At 42.3% G+C, this 26,908-nt stretch overlaps 1 protein-coding gene and 1 long non-coding RNA gene across 3 annotated transcripts in view; one reads left to right on the forward strand and one right to left on the reverse strand.

The window, feature by feature from the left end:
- PEX5L (peroxisomal biogenesis factor 5 like) overlaps window positions 1–21,101 on the forward strand; it is an 86,955-nt gene extending 65,854 nt beyond the window's left edge. For both annotated transcript variants that reach the window (XM_006017181.3, XM_025195985.1), the window contains 7 exons: window positions 6,752–6,868; window positions 7,772–7,915; window positions 9,378–9,448; window positions 11,209–11,406; window positions 12,172–12,337; window positions 12,699–12,856; window positions 16,248–21,101. In XM_006017181.3, the coding sequence (XP_006017243.1) occupies window positions 6,752–6,868; window positions 7,772–7,915; window positions 9,378–9,448; window positions 11,209–11,406; window positions 12,172–12,337; window positions 12,699–12,856; window positions 16,248–16,452 (1,059 nt within the window). In that variant the 3' untranslated portion in view covers window positions 16,453–21,101. The remainder of the gene's footprint in view (window positions 1–6,751; window positions 6,869–7,771; window positions 7,916–9,377; window positions 9,449–11,208; window positions 11,407–12,171; window positions 12,338–12,698; window positions 12,857–16,247) is intronic.
- Window positions 15,112–16,395, reverse strand: LOC112549138. The gene is made up of 3 exons (XR_003092474.1): window positions 16,186–16,395; window positions 15,469–15,655; window positions 15,112–15,164 (listed from the first exon to the last, which is right to left on the reverse strand). It is a non-coding gene; the product is annotated as an uncharacterized LOC112549138 (long non-coding RNA).
- Window positions 21,102–26,908: the final 5,807 nt, after the last annotated feature.

A 26,908-nucleotide genomic window follows, 5' to 3' on the forward strand; every position in this document is an offset into this window, starting at 1 on the left:
TCATTTTAATCACGACTTTTGGGTTTTTAATCAGAGAATTTGCCATTTTTTTTATCAGAGAATGTGCGATTTTTTTTATCAGGGAAAACCAGGATCCCTGGAGATGAGTCATTTCAACTAAACTGTATTTCTCAGAGCATAGCAAGTCACCCAACCATGTCCTAAACCATAACTCACAGCATAACAACAACGTGTTTGCGTTGAAAATGTAAATTGGCTACACTGCTCTTAAACATAACAAAAGGATGGTTAAAATAATGAATTCAAGCAGAACAGGATACTTTTAAACAGATTATATCTCCATTTGAAAAACCATTCAAGGGATGCGGTTATTGTCAAGCAACAGATCTCTGGACATGTGTGCAGCATTGAGTAACTTTGCAATGCTTTGCTATTAGCAACACAGAGGTAACATTTCCAAGAATCATTCCCACTCGGCTTACCTATTTGTCCTTGGAACCTGTCAATCATGGTTGGACTGTGGGCCACTGCTTTTAGACTAGGTTACAGGTGGTGGCATACAAATATGCCTCAAGCATTTGGGACCGGTCCACTTCTGGGTCTGCTGTGGGGCATGCGGGGGACCTGCCCCCCCACCCAGCTCAATGACTGATGCCTCCTGGGTCTGGGGCAGCACCCAGGATCAATCACTGAGCCAGGGAAGTGCAGGGGGCGTTCCCCATTCACTTGGCGCTGGACCAGGAAGTGGACTGAAAGTACTTCTGGTCCACATCTGGGTCCGCCACCAAGCATGCGGGGGGCCCCCCCCATGCTCCTGTGGGATGCTCCTTCCGCCCTATCATCTCAGCATTCATGAGCCATGCCTGGTACCTCGAGGTATGTAGAAAAAAACATATAAAGCTGTGTTTATGGTCAAATCGCTTATTCTCCAAATCAGAATTGAATCTTCAGATTCAAGTTAGGCTGAATCAAATTGGGACAGTGATCTGTATTAGCAAGTCGAATCACTTCCCCTGAATCGGGCTGAATCTGAATGCAATACTGCCCACTTTGCACACCCCAGAGCAGCCCTTGCCTTCAGCTATGCTCTCCAGGAGCCGAGTGGAGGCTTGCTCTTCTCCAAAGTCTGGCACAAGCTGAGCTGGGCTTCCCCCTTTTGCACTCTATCAGGTCCGATATTTTAGGATGGGAAAGCTCCATCCCAAAGTAACGGTCCCCTGCCTACTGAAGGGGTTTTATACCCTATCACAGTGGACATCAGTGGAAATGATAAAAACATGTGATGAGAAAACAAAATTTGAGCCATTGACTTGAGTTATTAAAACTACAGCATCGTTGTTAATTAGGTGTCTCAATACCAAAGCCAGGGTTTTTTTTCTTATATTGTTTCTTATTTCCAAGCCACTGGGCCATAAAATCGATTTTGCAGAACTACTACTAAAAGCAAAAATTCTAAGTTATAAATATTTGAACAGCTAGCATTTTCTATTGGAACCACAGATTACCTTGTATTTAAAAAACAGCTTGTAAAATGAATTTTCAGGCTACCCTAAATCTTATCCAGAGAGAAGGGAAATTCTTACCCCTCTGTTCCCTGTGTGAAGCTCACAATTAGAGCTCATCAGAACATTTTCTATGAAATGCATCTTGTGTCAGAATCTGGCATTTTATTGAAGTTGAAATGTTTTGTGAAGACATTTTTGATGGGTCCAACATTCCCAAATCACTCTGATGGGAAGATGGCTGAGCTTTTCAATCCTTTAATGGACATTCTGACTCAATTCCAGAAACAAAAGCTTTTTGGTTCCTTCCAAAGGGAAGCTAAAACAAATTTTGCATCTTAACTAAGTACTGTGAAATGGAATTGTCATCCTCTGTTCAGCTCTACTCCAAATGCATATTAAAAAGGTGGGATCTCTCTTTTTGTGAGCAATGCACACTGGAACTCAGATTTCCACGGGGAGGCAGAGGGGGCCATCAGTGGCCAAGTACTCACACTGATCAGACAGGTTTGAAGCTGTTTGAGCTACAGAGAAAAGCAGAGTATTGAATACTGGCATCCAGACACTGTAGTGTTGGGCACATGGGAAACACCTCTGTTAGATAGCTAAAGAGAAAGCAGTTTGGAAGCAACCTTGTGAACCTGTAACAATCACAACCCGATTCTTAGCACCAGCCTTCCTATCCTTGTACATCTCGTGTTAAATAATCTCACTGCTGTGTCCACCTGGATTTCTATTAGTTTGTGCCTTCCACTTGCACTAAACTCCTGATCAAACATGTTGTTGTAAGTCACATTTGCCCATATAGGCTTTGAGTCCACTTAACGCTTTGCAGATAATGCCTCTTTGCAGACAAAGAGCATGCATAGGGAGATGTTTTGAGGTCAAAACTAAGATGCAGCTACCCAGCCCAGTTTCTGATGCCCTTAACTCATGATGAGCAGTACCTTACTCTACAAATAGTCCCACTGGAACCTTGTACTATAAGGTGTTAGTTAAGTATGTGTGTTGGCCCACGATGACTTCAGTTCATTGATGATCTAGCCATGCACTTGGAAGAACCAGAAAACACCCCTAGTAGCCCGTTGCTCTGGACATATACTCCATTTTGAATGGTCTTCATTTATCCCTAACACACTTAGGATGGGAATGTGGGGCCTTAACTTAGAATCTATCTTTTTAACCTTGACCTGTTTCCATTTCTTAGCATCACTTATGGCAACCACAGTTACTGCCTCACTCTGTTAACTGCACCAATTAAATCTCAGTTTTATTTCAGTATCTTAATGTGCTTGCCCTATACTTGCTTTTTCTCTCCTCTTGCCTTTGAACTCAGCATTATTACTACTCAAATATTTTACCAGATGTTATTGTTCACTGTCTCCAGTAGAGTAGATCATACAATATTAGGCTCTCTCTGCTTGTGTCACAGAACCTCAGGTACATTAATCCACTTGAGTAAACACCTTTTCTCTAAGCTTTTTCTCTACTCCCCCATGAAGTTGAGTTGATGCTGCATGAACCAAAATGAGATATTTATTCTGTTCTGAACTGTTTAATCTGCATTTTAGCATCATCTGTGCACAGTTGGTTTTGGAAAGGACTGAGCTTCCTGCATTCATTTCTGAGAATTTTATATAGTAATTTTCTTCTGTCGTCAATAAGATGCAGTGCAAGCTACTGCAAATTCTGGCTCACAGAGAACATATGCTGCCTCTGAGATAAAGGGTGTTCTGTTAAAGAAACACACACAAGCATGAAAGATAAAATGTAATTATACAGGGGTCCAAATTTGCTCACACTAAAAAGTCCTTCATTTAGTGGGATTATTTGTGGAATAAAATAAGGCCCTGTGAAACTGCCAGAGTCAGACCCCTGATAGAAAGGCACTGAAGGCTCATTATGTATTTGAAATTATGACAAAGGCTTTGGCTGCAGAGGGATGCCTTTGTGATTTTAGAAATGTAACATGAGTAATGTATACAATTAATCTCACCCTGTAAATTACATTTAAATTAGTTATAGGCATCTTTCAGTGGAATGTAGCCACCCAGGGGGAAAATATAATATATTTTCTCACCACATTTCACCTCTGCAAACAAGAGCGCACCCAAGAAACACATGCTCTTGAGTATCTGCAGCACCTTTCATCACCAGCCCACAACATTCTGCACTGACCTCCACTGCAAACTTCACTTCTTTAAAAAACAAACAAGCAGCCCAAAAAAGAGGGTTGCCAACCCACATTTTTTTACTGACAATCTGCAAACTTTTTACTGACAAACAAGCATGTTTTACATAATGTAAATGTAACCTTTCTGCCAGACCCTGGACAGGGTCTGGTTGGGTGGGTTCAAATTTGGGGCTTGAACACCAAACATAGTAAAAAAATATCTGGTTGTCAGTAAAAAGTTTGCAGATGGTTAGTAAAAAAATATCTTGCAGTGGCAACCCTGCTTGACTGCAGCAGTAGTTTTATACCATGCTCCCCTACCCTCATGGGTCCCCTACGCATTCCTAGACCCCGATACCTCTCAATTGCATCCCATGCCATGCTGCCCCCGTGCCAATACCACTCCTTAGTCTCATCCCCACTGGCCTAAACTCCCCTGTCCCAGCACAGACCCCTGGGATTAGTGTGCCTACCTGTGAGATGAGCAGGGTACAGGCAACATGGGCATAGTAGCAGCAGCAAGCCCACATGGCTTGGGAGGGGTGCAGGGTACTACATAGAGTCCTGTGAGCCTTAAACCCTGAAAAGAGCTCCCTTCAGCATGCTGTGCTCCTGCTCAGACATTAGGTGGTACTACCATGCTCTGTCTGTCCTTTAACAGTGCCTCTCTCTCAACTGACTTGAACCTTCTGTTCAACATACCTTTCCCCCCTCCCCAGAGCAGTTGTAGTTCAGGTCACATATGGAACTTAATCATCTCCTTGACATTTGTAGTAGGAAACCAGTGCAGACCTATTGTAGTGAAACACTCACTTAAGATGTTAAAGCATTGAATATTCTTAGTGCACAACTCCATAGCTGGCCCAGCTAGGAAACGGGGACCATTGCTATTCTCCAAAACGTCAGAGATGAACAGGATGAGGAGCTGAACATAGCTACCAGCTTCTTAGTTGCCCTGCTGTGGTGGGCATTAAGGGTGCCTATATGTAAGCAGCAAGACTGCTTCAATGCACAGTAATTACAGTGTGTCAGAGCCAGCTCAATTAATCCAGTTTGCTGGAGCATGGTAATTACCATGTTTCAGCAGACTCCAGCATCTCATGCATCAGTGTCCCCGCACTTAAAAATGGCGGTGGGAGTGCTTTAACTAAAGCTTGTTGAACGAGCTTTAGTTAAAGTGACCCTGCTGCCATTTTTTAAGTGTGGGAACGCTGGTACATGAGACCCTCTGGGCGCTTTAATACGAGTGGCTCTCAGCCAATAACTTTGTATTTAATTAAAGTGCCCCCTCCCCCCAGAGGATGTCGATAATGCCCTGAGACAGATAGTAACTCTGTAGCTCTGCAAGGTTTGAGTAATGTCCAGGGAACTTGGATCTTAGACAAGCTACAAAAGTGTTTATTTTCAAACTTTAATTAATAAGTAGCTAATTTTAAACATTCCAACTGCTGATGGATTAGCACCAGAGCTGCAGTAGAGGATTTAGCACTATAAACTCCTGTTTATGATTCAGCTATTTTAATTTACATCAAGAAACATCATGGCCAACAGGGTCACAGACAAGAGACACGTGTTCTTAATATATCAATCTGAAGCTTATATAATATATTTCATTGCTACCCAAAAACACCACGCACTGAGCTCAATTCCTTGGGCTTTATTAGGAGTGCAGTAGAAAGATCAGTGTTTACTTTTTCCCCTACAGACATTTTGTGCATTCACCAATCCTCCGTGAGAAATATTCTGCCTTTAAAATATAAGGGGATAACATCAAGTAGTTCAGAGCCAAAAGATGACCTCTCTTAAAAGCTGATCAACTGGCAACATCTGGTTCAGTATTACCCTTGCACTCTGACTGAGCAGGGGTCGTTATAGTCTGTAAGCTAGTTTCAAACTTAGGCCATATACTGACATTCAGTTTTTCCCAGAAGAGTCACTGCTATCTCATGAGAAACCATGAGTGTACAGATGTTCAGGATTTTTCCCAGAGCAAAAATAAACTGGCCACTCCAAGAGAAAAATATACTGGGAACAACCAGTGTTAAATCCCTCCTGGGGGAGTTTCTCCTGGGACAGTGCATGTTTGTATATGTTCTCTTCTGAAAGTAGCCACAGCACAGTCCTCCAGCATCCCAGGGTGCTTTGTTCCTGCTCCCTCCCCCACACAGGGAGACAGTGTATCACTCATTGGACTCTGCAGCTCCAGCCCAGCAGAAAACAGAATATGCCCCCTTCACAATTCCCACATTGTGTTGCAGGGAGACACTGGCTTGACTCTGAACTGTCTGGGTCAGCCAGTTAGGGCTTCCCTGTGCACTGCCATCATTCTGTATCCAGGCAGGCTAAGGGAGCCTGCAGAGCATGCTGGGATGCATGCATGAAGATGCCCTAGCTGTGCAGCATCAGCACTACAAGCTCTCTGTTCTTCAGGGGCTGGCCATTCGAATGGGTAGGTATCTCCTGGTACGTTTTTCTACTAGGAGAATGCTCCCATCTCATTTGAACATGTGTAAGCAGCCTTAGGTTCCTGGAAAACTCTTTCATTTAAGAACATCAGCTATAGACTTTCTTAGCACCATTGTATACTTATAGAGGATCTTTAATTGATAAAACTTCAAAGCTCTACAAAAACACCTCTCTGTGGTGAGCATATAGTATACATATTATGGAGCTCAGAATATCAGGGTTTGGAGACATTATATATGCATTTTGCCTAAAGTCACTCAGTAAATTAGGGAAGAGAACCAAAAAGAGAGCACAGATCTGACTCCTCTTCACTATGAGATAATAGCTGAACCAGACTTCTATTTTTTCATCCGAAACTTGGAACAAAAGACACAGGAGAACTCCCCAGTCCAAACAGGATTTTACATCAAATAGGCCTCCAACCCTGTCTGTCATTGCTGCCTTTACTTTGCTGCAAATGCCTGAAAATTTAACACCGGTGATTGAAGCCATGCTGGTCCTGTATATGTTTGCATTTTTGAAACATCTAAAGCAGGTTGGGAGTGTGATGTTTTCTTACAATGGAGTGTTTTTCATATTTAAAATACTTCTTTTTTTTTTTAATTGCTCTTTTACCACCCCTTCCCCCTCCGTCCCCTCCGCCCCCCAGTCAGATACAGAGTTTTGGGATAAGATGCAAGCAGAATGGGAAGAAATGGCTCGGAGGAACTGGATATCAGAGAACCAGGAAGCTCAAGGGCAAGTAGCTGTTTCAACCATTGAGAAGGTAACATCAAACATCTTTAACAGAATAAACTGCAATGGGAAGAACTGGTGCTGAGCACATTTGAGAATTGGGCCCTAAAGCAAGGAGACTGAGCACTTGAAAATCTGGCACTATGTGCACAGCAGCCACCCTCCTTATGAAGGGATTGTGTCTGCTGTCCCATCTGTCTGATAGATTTAAATTTGATTTACACTTTCATTTTCTAACTATGTTAAAGCTTTGGTAGGAAACAATATTGGACAACCCTAACAGGTGTTTGCATCCCTTCCCTAGGGTCTATGAGACAGTACCTGCCATCCTTACTCGCCTGAAACTAGCATTGACGTCTCTCCTCCAAAACCATCTCATCTGAGAGTACATGAGTGGGCTTGGTTAGGTGCCACAAGCTTGGATAATATCTCAGTGCTGAGCAAACCCTCTTTCAGTTTTAAAACAAACTCAGGGGCTTGCAAAATGGAATAATATCTTGGGGAATCATTCATCGAAGGTTTCATGCTACATCATAAAGCCAAGCACCGAACAAGACAGTGGATTGAAAGTACAGGGAAAGGATAGCCCCTCTGAAACATGCGCTTCAAGCCCACGTTGGATATATCTGGTACACACTGGTCATATCAAAGTCAATGTGGGTATTGCCACACTGACTGGGAGTAGGCAAAGCTCACAGGAGAACTTAGAGTAACTAGAAAAGGGTGCATAATTTAAGTTCCCAGTGCTGATGTGTGACCTGAATCACATAGTGTTATAATCTGCTTTAATTAAAACTTTACAGGGTAACTTGTATCATTTCCATACAGAAAAGAAACTTTACATCTGTCTACTAAATAATGAGCTATTGAATTTTATGCTGTTAACAATCCTTGATGCTGTGTTTCATCTTAGGACCATTCACTTCTGTTCCAGGGTTATTACTTTCACACAGAAAACCCTTTCAAAGATTGTCCTGGTGCTTTTGAGGAAGGATTGAAAAAACTGAAAGGAGGAGACCTGCCTGTTGCAATATTATACATGGAAGCTGCTATTCTACAAGAGCCCAATGATGCAGAGGTATTTACACTTCCTTATCTTTCATTCTGGGAAGGAAAGGATCTAGAAGTTGGTTCATTTCACGTTCCATCGCAAAGATAGGAAGGGGCCTGGATCAAAACCTTTGGCAGTCATAATTAAGTTAAATAAAGGACATAGTAACCTTGTTTTTGAAGCATCATGTAGTTGGAAGTAGTTGAAGTAAAACCATCAAGACACAAAAACCTATTTCCAAAGAGTTTCAGAATGTACAACTTTCATTTCAAAGCATCAAAACAGCCCCACTTAAAATGATCTTTTCCTAATATTTTCAATTTAAAAACTTCCTTGAAAAATTTCATCAAGTTTCAGAATCAAGCTACATCTACAGCGTGCTTAGTGTATCTTATGTTAAAGGTGCTGGGAATGACCAAGCCTTAGAGTTGCAATTGATATCTGGGATACAGGAGCGAAAGAACATAACATAGGAATGAAGTCTGATGCAAGGAGGAATCACATACCTAGTCCCTAGGGACAAAAGGAGAAAGGATTTCACAGTGTATTTGACTGAGGGATGCTGTAAGAGCAGCACTGACTTCAACAAACCAAGAAGGAACAATATGAAGCAGAAATATGGATTCAGTGCATGCCATTAAAATACTGATGTTTACTCTAATGCAGTATTTGCAGATTCCTCATATTTACAATTAATGAATGTAGATGATGAACATCAAGACTTCAACTACTCTCACTCAATATTTATTATTTCCATTTTAAAAACCCTGTGTGTGAAGGGGTGCAGTCAAAAGATATAGCTCATATGGGAGAAAGACATTCCTCCTTTCCTTGTGGAAGACCACAAAAGGACAAAATATCTGGGACCTAACTCCTCAACTGATGCAACTCATCATAGCTCCATTTATAGTCAAAGGAGAAGAAACAGTGGGATTCAGCATAGTGGGACAAAGTCTACTTTCAGATATACAGTCCAGAAGCAGAAAAAGTTGTTGTACATGTAAATCTTGGTCTCTTTATCTATTGCTGTATGTACATGCAGCAATAGATAAAGAGGTCTGGGGTATTTGGAAGACCAAAGAAAACTCCCTGCCCCTGACACTCTAGATTCCCTCTTGCACAGCAAAAGTAGCTGTTCTTCACCATTTGGGGCAAAAATTTTACAATGCCACAGTCTATTTAAAATATGTAGTAATTCACTTGAGAAAACTACATGGGGTTTGAAATTACAGCTGTTCAGTGAGCAGAATCCCCTTCAACTTCAACAGGAACATTATGTGAGGCCTAAAGATATCCAAAACCACTTTCATTTGTACTGTTGGTTGATTGGCAACAGAAATACCAGAAATACTATAGTTAGAACAGTGTTGGATAGAATTGCTATCTATAAAGGTCTATTTATTTAAATCAAGCACCAGATATTTCTCTATAATTTCAGTTGCACTTGAGCACATATTCTAAAAAGTAATACCAATTATTATTTTTGCAGGCTTGGCAGTTCCTTGGAATAACACAAGCAGAGAATGAAAATGAACAGGCAGCTATTGTTGCCCTCCAGAGGTAGATGCACCTAATTGCAAAATATTGGATCCATCCACGCATTATTAGCTAATAGATGCCTTTGTGCATTTCACCTCACTTGTGTTCTGAATTTTTATATTCAACTGTGAAAAATATTGACCTGAATACAAGAAAGTTGCCATGGTGGCTCTGGGGGCAAAAGCCAGACACTGTGTTGCAATTCAGTGCAGTAATTGCAATATTTAGTTTAATATTTAAACAGATGGAAACACAAAAGCAAAGCTGCATGGCCCTAGCAAACATGAATTAGATTCAATGCAAATAAATGCCTTTTCAATATTCTAGGCACACAGTACACTTTCTAAAGGTTTCTCTTTCAACGACATTTTTTTCTTAATTGAACTGAACTCTTTTTAGCAGCTGAACACTAAAGTGATGGAGAAAATGTTTTAGTCAGTGATTCTCAGCCAAGCTATGATGGCACCTTGGGGTACCGTGAGACCTGTTAGGGTGCCATCAGCTGTCACACATTATTAACACCTTTAAGTGTGCAAACACCTAGGAATGATGCGTAAGATAAATCCGGAGATTTCAAATAGGAATCTGTAGTGTTACAAACATTCTGACCTGTTATGGTCTTTCTGACTTCTTTGCAACAGAACTTCTCATTACTCTTCCATAGTCAAGAAGCAAGTGAAAGCTAAGAGCTAGCATTTTCTGAGGGGTGCCCTGAGTTTAAAAAGGGTGAGAACTGCTGTTACAGAAGGATAGGAATATAAAGATCCTGCATGCAAGTCAATGCCTGTTTCAAAATATCACAGTTACACTACTTTTATCTGTAGTAAGTGCTGCTCTATTTTTACTTGAAGCAAATACCTTCTCCAAACTTAATTGTATTGACTATGTTCACACTCAAACCAATAAGATCCTTCAGTTACTATAACTCATTTATATACAAAGACACAGTGGGCCAGATTCTGCTCTGTTATACTCATAGGCGACTGGTGCCACCTTAGTCGGGGGGGGCACATGCCCCCCCACCAGCGACCAGTCAGTGACCCAGGGAGGGGAGGGGAGGGGGGACAGGGGAGCTCCTCCACAGCCAATCTCACCAACTGGGAAGCAGCCACGGCGGTCCTGGAAGTGGCCGTGGAGCTCCCGGAAGTGGCCGTGGCATACTCACTCCCCGGCCAGCTCTTGTAGGAGAGGCACCAGTGCTCCCACCTGCCACCCCCCGCCCCCCCGCTTGTTGCCTAAGCGGGGAACACAGCCTGTCAGGGGGTGCACCAGCACTCTCAGGGGGTGCACGTACACCCCCTACGCATTGCCACTGGTTATACTCCTGAAATCAGTGGGCTGTCTCCAGCCTTACAAAAATATACAGAGAACTGAATTTGGCCCAAGAGATGTATATGAAAGGATAGGCTTTTTCCCCCCCTACATTTTACATGGCCAAATGCTTCACACAACTGCTTCCTTCCAGACTGCACAAGCTTGTGCTTATTTTCCAGGCAGGCATTATTAAAAAAAAGAATTCATCCCATGTTTGCTATTCAAAGATGGGAAGTAACTTTATATTTAGAGAACAACAGAGGTGCAGATGACACTTACCACAAAAGAAGGAGGCAGAATCAGGCATCCCGATCCTGAAATCCTCCTTCGTATAAACGATTCTTCACACATGTATGCAGCCCTATCAAAAGCACTAGGATTAGGGTTGCAGATTAGGCCCTATGCTGAAAATGGTCATGTTTTACTAAGAGAAGTTAAGAAGGACATTTCTTTTCCTTTCTGCTTAGGTGCTTAGAACTACAGCCAAACAACTTAAAAGCTCTGATGGCGTTGGCTGTAAGTTACACTAATACTGGCCATCAACAAGAGGCCTATGGAGCTTTAAGAAACTGGATAAAGCAAAACCCAAAATACAAGTATCTAGTGAAGAGCAAAAAAGGGTCTCCAGCACTTACCAGGAGAAAGTCTAAACCAGCAGATGAAAGGTTAGTATGGAATATTGATTATATCTGAGAAGAAAGGGCGTTTATACACATGCTCCGAGAATGAGGGGGGAGGAAGAGGGGCACTTTAATTAAAGCTGCTCTAATTAAAGTTCCCAGAACATTATGTGTATCATCATCCCCATGCTGAGAAATGTTGGCAGGGTGCTTTAACTAAAGCTCATCCAATGAGCTTTAAAGTGCCCCCGCTGCCATTTTTCAGCACAGGGAACCTGTGGACATTTCCAAGTAATTCTGAAGTATGTTATTCTGCCTGGACATAATCCAGAGACCTTTGATGATGAGACCCTTTCATAGAGCCTACCTTGGATTTAGGAGTCTAAAAATCTTGGCTTAGGACTTCAAAATCTTTATCTAAGCCTCATGAACACTAAGCCCACTATTTTTGCCAACCTTGTTCCCTCAGTTTAACCTCAAGTGAAGCTCCTCTTCCATTACTTGGTTCAGCAGGTAGAACTGATCCAAATTAAAAGCTCTTACAAGCCCACAGTATACCTATACCCGAGTTTTCAGCTGCACTTTGGCTTAGCACTGCAGGTAAACTTTTGAACTCCACTGAGACCTCAAGCAGAGTCAAAAATAAGTCTTTGCTATACTTACAATGAAGTTGCCTATTTTCACATTTCAGGAGCACGCAAAATCTCATACATAGTTTAAAGATGTGAAATGCTGGCTGTGCAGTAAATACTGCTGTGCTTACAAAGAACGTGCAGGTGAAGTCTGGTCTTATTTTTCACTCTCATCTAGCTTGTTACTTGAAGAAGTGAAGGATTTATACCTGGAGGCAGCTCATCAGAATGGAGATATGATAGACCCTGACTTGCAGACAGGCCTGGGAGTGCTCTTCCACCTCAATGGAGAATTTAACAGAGCAATAGATGCATTTAGTGCTGCCTTATCTGTTCGGCCAGAGGTACCTTTTATGATTTTGCATTAAGAAGTTTAGTTTTACAGGCAACTCATTTTCCTCACTTGAGGCTGACCAGTAATAATGAGACATCACTTCAGCCATTAACATTTTAATACCTGAAATTGAAATGTTAATTATAAGAGTGCCATTTAGAGGCAGATTTATGCATGTCCAATTTCTACCTGGCACTGATTAATTGTACTGGTTATATGAAGTTGCGTATAAATCATGAGTCAGAGCTTCATATAATGTCAATTAACAGAGGATAGAATTATTTTATTTTCTTCCTTACTCCGAAGGAGAAGAATTATTGTATCATTTTGCCTCACACCTAAAGTTTAAAAAAATGTCATTTTATCATCAGGATTATACACTATGGAACCGTCTGGGAGCAACCTTGGCCAATGGGGATCGAAGTGAGGAAGCTGTCGAGGCCTATACTAGGGCTTTAGAAATTCAACCTGGCTTCATTAGGTCCAGATATAATTTAGGAATAAGCTGTATCAACCTAGGAGCATACAGGTAGGTTAAGCATATTGATATTTAAATCTAAAATCAAAATGCATTTCCTAGTTAAAAGGTTCTGTATTATGAATTGTGTTTAACTCTGTTATAATACTGTTATTTTTTTGGATGAATATATGCAAAGTGCTAAGGAAGATGTGATAATATACATTGTTTTTTTGTTTTTTTTTTACAATCTACTCCTCTCCATGAATGCATTGTAAAACACAATGAAACTATTGAAGGGGTAGTGAAAACGTAAAACCTGAGGTCACGAGATGTCCTATCAGAACCTGTGGGATGTTGTACGCTTGGAAACAGGCATGTGCTTACAGGATTTGCTGAATTGGGATGTAAAAAACCACCTTCTGAAGGGAAGCTAGTCTCAAATGCCATCAAAACTTTTTTTAAGGCAACAGGAGGCAATGCAGACAAGGCACTAGGCTGGAACTCAGGAGACTTTGGTTTGAAAGCTACTTGGGAAAAATATCCCTATCAATACATTTCAATAATATCAACATTTGTCATCATCTATTCTTTTCTATTAAATGGTGGTGGAAGGGAATCAAAAAAATTAAAAAGCTGATTTTTTTTAGTGTTTGTTGCTAAAGATTGAAAAATATTACAAAAAAAATGGTTGCTTTACTTGGCAATTTCAGTCAACTAGCAAATTCAATTCAAGTGTCTTTTGACGGAGTTTCACTGGTCAGAAACCAGTGAACATTGTTTTATTTTGTTTTTACTCAAGAGTTTAATTCCTGACTCATTGCTTCCACTGATCTTCTATACAATCCTGTGTGACTCTTCAAGTGGAAATAATATTACTGATTGTCTTTTGCAAAGCTTTGCTATCTACAGATGGAAAGTGCTAAATGTTACATAGGAAGATAGAGACCATCCAGGGCCACACGCAGTCCCCTGTGCACATAGACAAATATTTGTCCATAAGGTTTGACAAGATCATCCCTTCTGACCCCTCTCACAAATCACAGCCACAAAGCATCCTTAAAAATAAATATATCTGCCAGTGTGCCACAGGTAAAGAAGAAAGGGGACAAGGGCACCACCAGTGCCTGGCCATTGGAGTGGTGAGGAACTCATTAGGTTCAAACATACTCGTACAATCCTAGGAAGAAGATCAGAGGAAGGCAAGAAAACCTAAGGTCCTTGCCAAATTGATAGGAGGGAAAAAGTCCTTCCTGGCCCCAAATCTGAAGATCAGCTTGATCTTGAGCAGCTGAGCAAAACCCTTCAGCCAGACACCCGAATTACCTATATTAGCAACAAAGAATTTTAAAGCAGTGCAGGGGGTCTTATCTTCCATGAAACTTGAGACCCAAAGAAACTATCCCCGACTTCAAAAAGCCCAGGATGATTAAGGCAATAACATTTCTGTGCAACATGTGAAACCTCAACAATACAGCACAAGAAACTTCAGATAGAAAGCAAAGCTGACGTGGATTTTCATCGTCTAAGCTGAACAAAAGGCGAGGAGCAAACAATGAATATAATTATGGCATTTCTCATTATTAATGAAGCATAACACGCTGCATCCAGCAGATAAACTGAGTAATTCAAAGAATTAGCTGAAGCTGCACCTCTGCCCACAAAGTTGAAACAAAAATGTCAAAGAAAGGTAGCGGCACATGGGAAATTGCTCATGCCCCACGTTACTGGGAGAGTAAATCAAAAGAAAACGAGGCACAGGACCGTTCCATAAATATCACCTCTAGCTCCTCCTTCCTGTGTTATGATCTGTAAGGCATATTTGTTCCCTGTTAGTAAGTGGCTTTCTGGTACATCTGTCTTTGAGGCACATCCCATACACTCCCTCATTTCACTATATGAATTAAGGGTAAAATACGAAGTCGATATAAAAGGGTCCTAAGTGCCTGAAGTACAGGCAATCAGGACTCATGGTAGGGATGACATCTTTTATTAGACGAAGAAGAGTTTTGCAAAAAATAAATTTTAATTGCAAGCTTTCGGGCACAAACACCCTTCATCAGGCATTGGAGAAAAGATCGTAAAAGTTCTGCTGGGTAGAAATGAAAGTTCATATTTTATAGGATTTCACAGAGGAGCCAATAGATGGAAAACTCCTCTGAGCAGTCAGTTCATAGCTGGTATGGAGCATCTTGCCTCCTGTGAGGATCTGTGATGATGCAAATTACCTTAAAACAAAGGCAGGAACAGGATTTCAGGTTTCAGGTGGACACAGTTGCTTCCTGCTTGGGAAAATATGAAGATTTCATTTTTTTTTTTTAAATCGGCTAAAATTCGATATCTTCCATGTGTCAGGTATCCAGGTTGTAGCCGGATTGGTCTAGAGGAAAAGGCAATCAGTACAGGGGCATGTTTATAATAAAATATTTCGTGACCACAGGAATTTCTCTGCGCCAGAGGTGCTAGCTATAAATTTGGGGGCCCCAAACAAAACTAGGGTGGCAGGGAAGGGGGACAAACGCGCCTTTGTCACAGCCCTGTGCTCCCACCCCAGCCGAAGGAGCCCTGTGCCACTCAGCTGTAGGAGTTGGGTGCGGGAACGCAGCAGAAGCAGCCCCAAGCTGCCCGGCCCTAGAAGCTGAGCTGGAGCAGCCCTGTGCTGCCTGGCCACGGGAAGGTCTTACCTGTGCGGGGGATTTAAAGACCACCCCCACTGTTCCTGCCTTGTCCCTGCACCCAGCTCCTGTGGTTGGGCAGCATGCGGCTGCTCCTGCCATGTGCCGGCACACAGCTCCTATGGCCGGATGGTGCAGAGCTTCTTCAGTTGAGCTCCTGCGATGCAAAGGGCAGGGCTGCTCCAGATGTAGCAGACTGGTGGGGAAGGAATAAGTTGGTGCCCAGGGCTGGTGCCCCTGTTGCCTTGCCTAGTTCTGCTACTGCCCTGGACCCGGTGCCGGATTACAACATGCTGAGGCCCTAAAATGCGTCCAGTTTAAGAGGCCCCATATGAGAACAATAACCCACGAAATCCAAAAAAATGGGTTTTCATGAAATTTTAAGATGAATTATTGTTATTTCTGCACAAATTCATGAACTCAGTATCAATAATAATTATTTTGTCATATTGGAATGGAAATGTCCAGGTTTTTGTTTTCTTTCTTATTTAGAGGCCCCTCGTACTGTGAGGCCCTAAACTGTAGCTTAAGCAGCACTGCCTGGACCCTTGCTTTGGCTTGAAGCCATTTGCTAATTATATCAGTAAAGGCTCATCAGCAAGCAACTGAAAAAAGGAGTAGGGCAGATCCAGCAAGAATAGTATGAACAGAATTGTGGTCAAACATAGTCAAATAATGCATCTCATTTTATACCAATGCCACAGAAGGAAGACAAAAAATATATACCTCATTTTTAAACACGATAACGTTGTGATGTTTGTATGTTGCCTTTCTTTCTTCCCCTACAGGGAGGCTGTCAGCAATTTTCTCACTGCTCTCAGCCTGCAGAGAAAGAGCAGGAATCAACAGCAGGTTCCCCATCCTGCAATATCAGGTAATATCTGGGCAGCTCTCAGGATCGCTCTTTCTATGATGGACCAGCCAGAACTATTTCAAGCTGCTAATGTGGGTGACCTGGATGTCCTATTAAGAGCCTTTAACTTAGAGTTGTAATCTATATATATCTATAGATATAGCTCTGGAGGCACCCAGTTGTCCTGGAAAAAACAGAACTCTTTTCTTATCTGTTTCAAGATGACGAAGGACATTTTCCAAAAGGCCATGGCCACGGCACTTTGGGGGGGCATTTCCGAGACATTGCCCAATTCCTGGAAAAGTTCAAAAGCACAAAATATTGTAAATAACATCAAAAACTCAGATGAAGGAGTAATATGGACAGCAACTCATCTGACAAAGATGTGACTTAGATGAAGTAGTCAGACCTGAAGAACCTTCATCCCATGCAAGCTCTCTCTCTCTGTATGCACACCTATACAATGAGAAATATATCTAAGAGCAAATCTAGATAATCTTTATTGCATAGTTGAGTGGCAAATCCGAGGAACCTACATAGTAGCTCATCGCACTAAATTGACACTGCACTGCCCTATTTGAAGTTACTATTTTCCCCCCCCCTGTATTTTCCAGTTTATCTAAAGTCCTTCTACTACATAGGCCTGCAAGCAGGTACACAGGTTAAAAGTATTTTTTATTATGAATATACATTAGCTGGAGGTGAACAAGGACTTTGTCTGTAAAGAGACCTTGGTTGAATTTTACTGGTGGGTCCACCTCTACAGACCTTCAAGATAGAAACCCCATGGAACTCCAGGGGAGTGCTGCATATGGAGGGCTTGCAGGACTGGGCCTTTTAGTCACTGGAGAGATGAGCTTTGCAAGCAGTAGCAGTAATTTGCACTTGAATTTCTGTTGTTGATCCTTTTACCCCAATCCTGCAAAGAGTAAGAGTGCATCTCTATGGAGTGCCTGGCAGGATGAGTGTCTGTGTATGACATACGCACTTTAATCTTTCCTTTTTATGCTATGATTTTGGGGGTTTTTTATATTTAGAAATGAAAACTGTAATGCTATAGCCATGTTGGCATAAAGGACCAAATATAACTTGAAATGAGAGTTTTCCAGAGCCTAGTGTTTGAAATATTTAATTGATTACCTCAAGTGAATAAAACATTTTGTTATCCACGTACTGGTAGCATTACACATACAAAGACTGTACAGATTAATTGGCGGTTGGTGTCATCTAAGGAAAAAAAATGTATTCCTGCAGAAAAAAAGGAAAGGTTTTTTAGGAGCTGATGCCATCAGACCCTACTCAGGAAAACGTCCATTGAAGAGAGACAATTTTCCTGAATAAGGACTTAGAAACAAGGCTTGCTGATGCTCTCACTGCAATCATTGGCAAAGCTCCCATTGATTTCACAGTGGCCGAATCAAGCCCTTAGTTTGCATCAGTGGTTCTAACTACAGTACTAAGAACCACTCAATCTGTGAGGTGCTGAGTGCTTCCTGTGAAATACCAGACACCTTCAACTCTGCCCGATTTCCAGGTGAGTTGATCAACACACACTAGAGTTGAGTGCAGTGAAGACCGATGCTGAGTTGAGCACAATGCACATCAATGCTGGGTTGACTTGGGTGCATTGCACTCTGCTGCTTGGGCTGGAGTTCCCGAGTGTAAAGTAATCTTCTGTTTGCACAAAAGGAATCAGAGACAGGTATATAGATTTCTAGAGTTCATTTTCAACTGTTAATATTTTTTGTATTTTTCTTAAATGGTGAAAAAGCATGTTTTACTTTAAAATTGTACTGTACTGGTTTGTATTCAGAAAAGAATTGTACAGGGTAGTGCAAAAGTTGGGAAAACAGCACATTTCTCAACATTAAAACCCCCACGGATTGTATCAAAAAGCCGATGCACAGATTTTACAGAGAAGGGGCTCTTTAGGTGTTGAACAATTTCACTAGGACAAAGTCAGAAGTTTCTTAAAGCTGATCCTTAATTTGAGCAATCACTTCAAGCAAAAATTCCATAGAAGATATTCTAATTACAGCATTTAATTAGCAAGAGTAAGCCACTAAACAAGAACCATCTAGTTATGGTTTATCAAAGACCCACACAGACACCACAGAAGAGAGATACTGATAGATTTTTAAATAGTCTTTTAATAATTCATTATTAATATGAATTGTTCTTTACTAGTAAGAGTATATTAACAGATCACTGCAGTTTTCCTTTAAGTACTGGGTACTGAAGGCTGACTAGGAAAATTCATTTTAGTGCAAGAGGGCTTGCTGAAGACAGATCAGCTGAAAGCAGTTTGGTTTTGCTTTGGCAGTGATGTGTGCTGACAAACCTTAGGTACCACCAAAGCTGAGCAGAAGGCACAGTGCAACTGAAACCTGGAAATTGTGGATATTGGTGGTAATTGAGGACGTAGGCAGCTTTGGAGACGGGCAATAGGGCTAAAAGCATAGAGATCGGGTCTAGCTTGTTGCCCTGCTATCACACAAGTTCTTCCAGAATATCTTCCGTGCTGGGATGTAGGATAGTTCCCCGACACTTATCCAGTAGAACTGGCTATTCGGGGGGGGTTATTTTTATGCCTTTCTAATTAAAAAACATAACAGCATCTTCACAGAGCTAAAACAAGGAGGGTCATTTGGAAGTGATGCTACAGAGCCAGCCTTGCTTTCAGGATTGTGAAGTAGCTGATTTGTTTTTAGTGCAGGACCTTAAATGTATCTCACTGCTCTCAGCCACCAAACAAGGAGCAGGAAAAGGGGGTATTACTTGAGTTAGCAGGGGACACTCGGCTCAAAGCTGGTTTGCCCGTGCACAGCTGACGGGAAGGGGAACTGCCTGCATCCATTAAGACTATGTCTATTGAACACATGTTTATTGAATAAACTGGTGCCGAGGGTTTTAGCTGTGCTGCTTCAGGCAGGCTGTTTCCTAAACCAAAAGCAACATAACCACTGCTCTGTGGTACTGCAGGCAGGCTAGTTAGCATGGCTAAATGACAGCACCAATTAGCCTGTCCTAAACTAATTAGCACGGATACAGCTACATGGGTTCTGCTCTGTAAAGCTGCCTACCTGGAATAGAGCAGTATGTTCCAGCATGCCAGTACTAGCCACCGTGTTTTCAGTATAGACGAGTGGATCTCAACCTTTGTAGACTCCAGGCACCCCCTCACTGGACTCGAGGCACCCCTTGAACTTGTATGAATTGAGTTTCAAAAACTATCTTATGTGTTACAGTGCTAACCTCCCTGCAGAAGAGCCAGGCAGTGGGGACAAGAGATGAGCCAGGCAGCAATGTGTCTGCATCTGTCTCCTTATATCCTCACACATGGCATTCTCCTTGCACCGCATGGCACCCAGGTTGAAAATCACTGGTAAAGATATAGCCCTAGAGATATATACAGTTGGGGAAATAGGTATGTATACCCCCAACTTGGCAAAAGCACTTCAGTTCATCTGTGAAGGAGGGTATAGGCTATAGAGTTCATCCAATAGACTACACAGCCCCTAAGAGGCTTCAGCTGTGCATAGCCAGCAGACCCCCAGCTATATAGATCTAGTAGCCAAATCTCTGCACGGAGGATGGGCTGAAGCAGATATAGCAGCTGTTTCAGGTGGCTTCACTGGTAACCGCTGAGCAGCACCACTGGCATTTTATGCCTTGTCCCTAAGGTTTTGAGAAAGACAACTCAGGCTTCTTCCATGTGGGCCTGAACATGAATGTGGTGAGTGGGAGAAAGCGGAGCTACCGTAGAAAAGAGAAAACACATGTAAGAGAGTACAAATTTAGTAAGAAATTGTTGGAAAGGAGGAGATTCAGAAAAGTATGGAGGGGAAATAAGCTCAGCAGGAGTGAGTGATTATGGACAGGAGAGAGGCAATGGCAGGTACATCAAGGTGCAGTACTGCAGAAGGGGGTGGGAGGAGTTGTCCATCTACTAGTCCATCTCCAGAGGCCTCCAGCAAGGTGCTGGTTTGTAGGGTAGTGCAGTTCTTGACTGTATACCCCACTCAGCGGTACAGGCACTGAGGAGAGGTTGATTCAAATGCAGTCAGGACAACAGGTATTTCTCTGGAAATCATGGTATATTTTCCTTGCATATTGATAAGTGTCCCTGTACCTTTGACAGCACTGAACAAACACATGGGGAAGCTGGTACATCTTGATACTGGAGGAGGAGAACGCACAGGGATTAACACTGCAACAGCATGAGGCAGGATATACAGGAGAGCAGCCAAAACGTAGCCAGAGAACGACAGTTGAGTTATCTGGAGTCTGGTGCTGATGCTCTGTGAGAGCTTCAGCAAGTCGCAGCTTCCTTCGGCCTTAAATTTACAAAGAGTGCAAAAGCAGAGGGGAAATAATGCTCATCCCCCACTTTGTGATACCTCTGGCTGCAAAGCCTCAGGGGTGCAGGTATTGTTATCTGCACCTTTTGTTGCGCAAGTCATTATTTGTGTAAATTGAGAAAAAGCTAAAAATTATTGTTGAGACTGCAGTGAGCCCAGTTGCAATAGGAACCAGCCGTTTCACGCAGACACTACTGCCTTTCTCAGCAGATATGTTGGGGTCGGGGCCTGGGAACAGGCATCGGATCCAACGTGCTAGTGATTCTTTAGCTTATCTTGAGCCCACGCTTTCTGCTTCTCCTTCTTGTTCCTCTCCCCTTTCTCCCAAAGTGATTCATCCCAGCTGCGGTCACTAGGTCCAAGATTTGAGCCTTTCCTCTCTGGTGCATAGTTCATGCCATTTAGTAAACACCTTCCTAGCCACTCACCCTGACTTGTGTTGTTTAAACCCCTTCCTAGCCACTCACCCTGACTTGTGTTGATCCCTTTGCTTTTAGAGTCATTGCAGCAAGTTATCCTAGGTGAGGTAGAGGAGGCTGGGGCCAGCACTGGACTGGCCCTGGCAGCCTTACCTGGAGTCCTGGGGTCATCCCGGGGCTGTACCTGCAGTGCTCCTGCCGGGCAGAGCCTGACTGGCAGCTGCAGCACAGCTCCAGGAGGCCCAGCTCTGCTTTTCAGCAGCACACACTGCCCATGCTTGCGCTGCTCCTATTTTTTTGCTGTGTGTTTTTTTGACCCCTGGATATCCAGGGCTCAAAAAACCCGGGGCGGGGAACTGGAGAGGTGCATGCACAGGCAGCACACCCTTGCAATGCAGAGAACACTTGTGTGTGAGGTATGTGGCACTGCAGATGTGTTTGTGGTGTCACATACCACACAGCTGTGCTCGTCTGGATGCACCCATTATGACTACTGATGACTTCCCAATTGATCTGTTCCACCCAGTTGTTGAGCTCAGTCAAATCCTATTGCCCTCATACTTTGCAGAAACGTATCTTAATGTATGTATTCCAATACTGGGCAAGGGCTGAATTATGGTGCCCTTACTCATTCTCAGTAGCTTCACAGGAATTCATGGGACTAAGTCTACTCGCTAAGTGAGGGGCTGACTTCTTGTTGATACCTATAACTTGCAGTATCTTCACTCGCCACCCTTTCCCAGAAGAAAGGCAAACGCTGTCTTTTTGCATTCAAAACATAAGATACGTGTTTGTTATGTTCTCTCCACATCAAAAGACTATTTTTACATCTGCCTACAGTTAAATTGATGTTTCAAACTAACAAGTATATATCTATCTTTATATATATATAGATATATATATATATATATACTTGTTAATATATATATATATATATACACACACACACACACTATATATAAATTGCATTTTCATAAGATCAGCCAAGACACAAGGTTTGTAAAGATACTTTTTTTTTCCTTTGGAAGAAATATATAGCCTCAGGTACAAAAATATTGCATGCAACTGTATTCACAAATGAACTTACTGAACTATTACCCAAAGCATGTGAGATACTATTTGAATGTAAATTACAGATTGCATGATTAAGACCCAAATATAGGGTTTTTAACTGCTCATTTCTGTTATAGGGCATCTTGCGTGAGATTTTAAAAAGCACTCAGCATTTGCCAAGTCTTATATTGAGCATTTTATTATTGATCTTTATTGGAGCAGAGAGACCAATGCTGAGTGCTTTTGAAACTCCTACATTAAAAAATTACTTTGTGCTGTTGATTTCATAATTGCTTTAATGCTTAATTAGCTGGCAAATCCTTGGTATAGTTTCCCAGGCATGTTTTTGGAATTACTGCTAATGACACGTGTTTAAATGACAAAAAAAAAGAAAGGTTGTGCGCAGTTTTCAGCTTCCCAAAAACGGGTAGTTTGGATATTCAAATTTCAGATTTTCTTAGGCAGCTTAGGACCCCACTAGAATCTAAGATGTTGAGAACTGCCTCTCAGAAGACTACTTTCATCCTGACCTGCTCTTATTGCAACCCATTTTTTTTTTAATGTGTCCACCAGTTCTGCAAGGCCAGTGGGTGGGTACCCCATGCAAGACATGCACCATGCCTTTCAGGGGGTCAGAGTGTCTGCAGCTCCAGCCGACTTCAGTGGGAGCTGTGGGTACTCAGCCTTACTGACACCGGACATGGAGCTGGGCCTTCAGAAATCACAGACAGAAAGATGGAGGCTGAGTGACAGCACTGATTAGTTTATTGGTTAATTGCTATCAGAGTACACAGGCATCCCCTGCACAGAAGCCTGGCAACCTTGGTAGTGGGAAGCAGAGGGCTCAATCCAGCCCCCCCTGGAAGCCAGTGAGAATAAGATCGCCCCACAAGTTGGTCATGCAGCTCTCTCCTATGTGGATCTGATCTGAGGCCCATCAGTCATTCACCGTGAACTAGCTTACATGACTAATGACCTTGCCATATCTGAGTAGTTGACAAAGGGATTCAGTCAACGGTGCTGTCAGCTGTTTCGCAGCATTTTGTACAGGCAGTTTATGTAAGAACCGTGTATGGGATATGAGCTTTGAGTAGTCCACATTCAAAATGCACTGCACAGAAATGAATGAAGATACTCATGAATACAGGATACAGTATTACTTCCCAGATGCCATCTGGGCTACAAATAAAATCCCTTGCTTTGAGCCATCCTCCCCCGCCCCCGCTCTACTCTCAGCTTCATTAAAATGGTTAAAACAAAATAATGGGGAAAGAGAGAGTTGCTCGTTCTGAAAAAAATTCCAGCTGGTTAACACTGGTCATGCCAAGAGGGCACATAATAGCATTCAAAAGAAGAGAAGTTACAGGCCTGACCACACAAGGCAATAGCTGCTGGAAGTGGGATAGCAAAAGAGAGATGGAAGTGAAAAGGGAGAGAGTATGCCCCAATCCTGTCAATGATTTCATATGAATAGCTCCAATGAGCAAAGTGGCACAGTCAAGGCCCTCAACATTATTTGATCTCTTCCCCCATTTGCAGAATGCCATCTACGCTGGCTGAAACAAAAGCTTAAGTTAACAGCTTTTTTATTATCAGTACTCTACTGTAAATTTAGAAAGATCAAAATGTTTATAAATATATTTTATATATCTGAGCATAACATAGCTAAAATATATATCTGTATCTATATATAGACAGAGTTTTGAAAGGCATCCTATGAGGCTTCTTCCAGTGCTATAAACTGTTTGAAAACCCTTGCGATCTTAAACCAGTTTATGGCTTTATTTTTAAGCCAACATATGGGAAATGGAAAAGAGGTTATAGGGTCCATTTATTCTTACACCTAAGCAACCACAGTAACATCACAATGGCCCTTTTCCTGCTAAGGACTTGCATACTAAGGACTTTATATTATGGCAGCATTAGAGTGATGTTGTAGTTGTGACGGTCCAGGAGTTATGTGAGAGGCAAGGATTTGTGTGGGTATTTTTTTATTGGATCAACTGTGTAGTTGGGATAAAGTTCGCCATGCTTTTGAATGCAAAGCATTCTTCTTCAGGTCTTATGCTTTGCATTCCTGGTCTAATTTTATCCCAACTATACAGTTGGTCCAATAAAAGATACCACCCACAAAAATCCTCACCTCTCCTTTCCTTTACATACTGATCAGTCCCTGAAGTTAAGCATGTGCACAAGTCCTAGCAAAATGAGGGTCTAAGGATGCAAAGGTGGGAATTAGGCCAGTGTAGCAACACATTTGAATATTTACACTGTTTCATGGGATCAGCCAGACCCAGAAGGAGCTCATAATAGGTAACTTTGCCTCTGTATACTCAGTGCATTATTAGCTGTGTATAATATTAAGAACACAGATTTGTAGTTTACTGATGCTTCAACTTGATGTTTCCTTACACTGCTCTTGAAAATAAAGTACTTCCTTAAGAATGAACTGCCTGCCTATCAACATGTTTAATTTATGAAGCTGACAGATGACAATCTGCAGAGCATCACAGTGAATGTAGTATTTTTGTACTGTACTGGAAGCATGCCTTCCTGTGATTTTTTCCCCCACATATTAAATTGTATTTATTTATCTGTATTTATAAACTGTGCAATTTTTAAATATGTTTAAAGATGAACTTTGTCTGTGGCTTCAAGCATCTGCTAGATCTCTTGTGGAGCTGAAAGTAGGCTTTGGTTATGATTCTTTAAAACAAAGAAGGAATCTACTTATCAAAGTGGATTAATAAAGATACAGGTTTTTTTTAAGTCTGAGGTTTTCATTCCTAAAGAGAGCAGAGCTGTCTTTTAATTAAACCAAGAAATGGGTTTTTGCTCATCAATGGATTTTGAAGTCTATCAGAAATGCTTTCAATAATCATTGAACCAGCCCCTATATGATTAGGGGGGGAAAAAAAAAATCAAATGCACAAATGCTTTGAAACATACTGGTAAAACCCTTCGTACTTACAGCGGGGGGCTGCAATCACTGTTGAGAGAAAGAGAGAGACTGGGATCCTTCTTGCACTTCTTGTGGTATAAGTCCATTAAATCCAGGGAGTTTTATGACCACTCTAAGTGAGATGAGAACGGGACTCTCTCTAGCGAATAATTAGAGGTCAGAGCCTCAGCTGGTGTAAACTGTCATAGCGCCACTAGAGTCAACAGAGGCAGGTCAATTTGCAACCACTCAGTCTGCCCTGAGGAAGTTCCTGTTCCTTTGGAAATGAAGGTGTATTTCAATATTCTCTGAATTTCTTCTAAGAATCACAGAAGTGGTATCTATAGACATTTCAAAAAAATTAAGACCATTGCAACCGACTTTCTAAATGAAACAGGTAGGGCTTTAGATTACCAACCATCCAGGAGGTGGGTTCCAATACAGTCAAAAGAAACCGATCAAACCTAGATCCTAGAATGCAGGGCCAGGGAATTCAGACCAGAGAATCCTGTTCCTTTAAATGATCCCCAAAAAAAGACAAAAAGCTAAAAAGCCACCACTCTAGGATTAAATGGATCGGATCATTAATGAATATGCAGAAGCCCCTTTGGGGAACTTTCCCTTGTCGTTTTACACCGTAACCTGCTCAGTACATCAGAGTACAGAGAACCCTGTGATCCCAAGGTGAGACCCAAAGAGAACTTGACCCCTCTTCGGAAGTTCTTGCTCAGTTTATCGTCTGTCCCAACTAAAGAAAACTGCTGGAGAGCCTTAGGATTTAGTCTTCAGGGCTAGGGACAGAAATTACACATGAACCTGTAGAAGTGATTGGCAACTGGTTCAAATCTGTAACACAACGGAAGCTCAGTGCACATAAACCTCTTTCAAAATGGCTGAAACTGGTTTAAGATAAACCTGGATGGATGCAGTATCAGACTTAGCTGATTTAGGTTAAATCGGTTAATTGAACTTCTGTCCCAGATCCCCTCCAGATTCAAGTCAACTCATATTCCCCCAGCCTCCCAGGATGCTTTGGGTCCCCGTCCCCCACAATTGCAGGGTGGGCAGGCTAGCCTTAGCGCAGGGGCGGGCAATTATTTTGGGCAGACGGCCGCTTACTGAGCATCAGCAAACCATCGAGGGCTGCATGACAGGCAGCCCAGGGCAGATTAATATTAATTTTCTAAATTTTTTAGGGGCCCCGTGGTGGCCTGGCAGACCGCTTCGGCCCCTGGGCCGCATTTTGCCCACCCCTGCCTTAGCCCAAGCTGTCTGCCCCAGCTGAGTAGGGAGGTGTGCTTTAGTACCCTCCAGCTTCTGGCCTGGGCCACTGCAGATGTGGCTGCATTTCTGGAATCAAAAGTGAATGTCTGTTCACTTCATGATCGGTTCAGTCTATGCAGCTTAGACTAACCTGCAAAGATTGAATCAATTCAGCCTCAGGCTTTTAGACCAGGTGAAAAGGGAAAATAATTAGTGGAGCCTTTTGGATACCGAATGAAGCTTGCCACGATGCATCATCCTCGCACCACTTCTACATGACATGGTGAACACTCAGGTGAGACAAGAAGAGGTGAAAAGGAGCAAAATAAGGAGGTAAACGGGATCAAAATGTCAGGGGGTGAGAATTGAAGTGTGTGACTAATGCCTGGAGAAAAAAAGGCAAAATTTGGACGAGTCACATGGTAGAGAGAACTCAGGCCGGGTGCCCTAGTCATTCAAGCAGACTGTCCAGAACAACAGACAGGGATGCTCAACCCCAGTCCATCGGCCAAATCCAGCCTGCAGAGCCATGGCATCTGGCCTGTGGAGCTCCCCGCAG

This window comes from Alligator sinensis, unplaced genomic scaffold (genome assembly GCF_000455745.1).
Source record: "Alligator sinensis unplaced genomic scaffold, ASM45574v1 scaffold301_2, whole genome shotgun sequence".
In the NCBI taxonomy this organism is placed as follows: domain Eukaryota; kingdom Metazoa; phylum Chordata; order Crocodylia; family Alligatoridae; genus Alligator; species Alligator sinensis.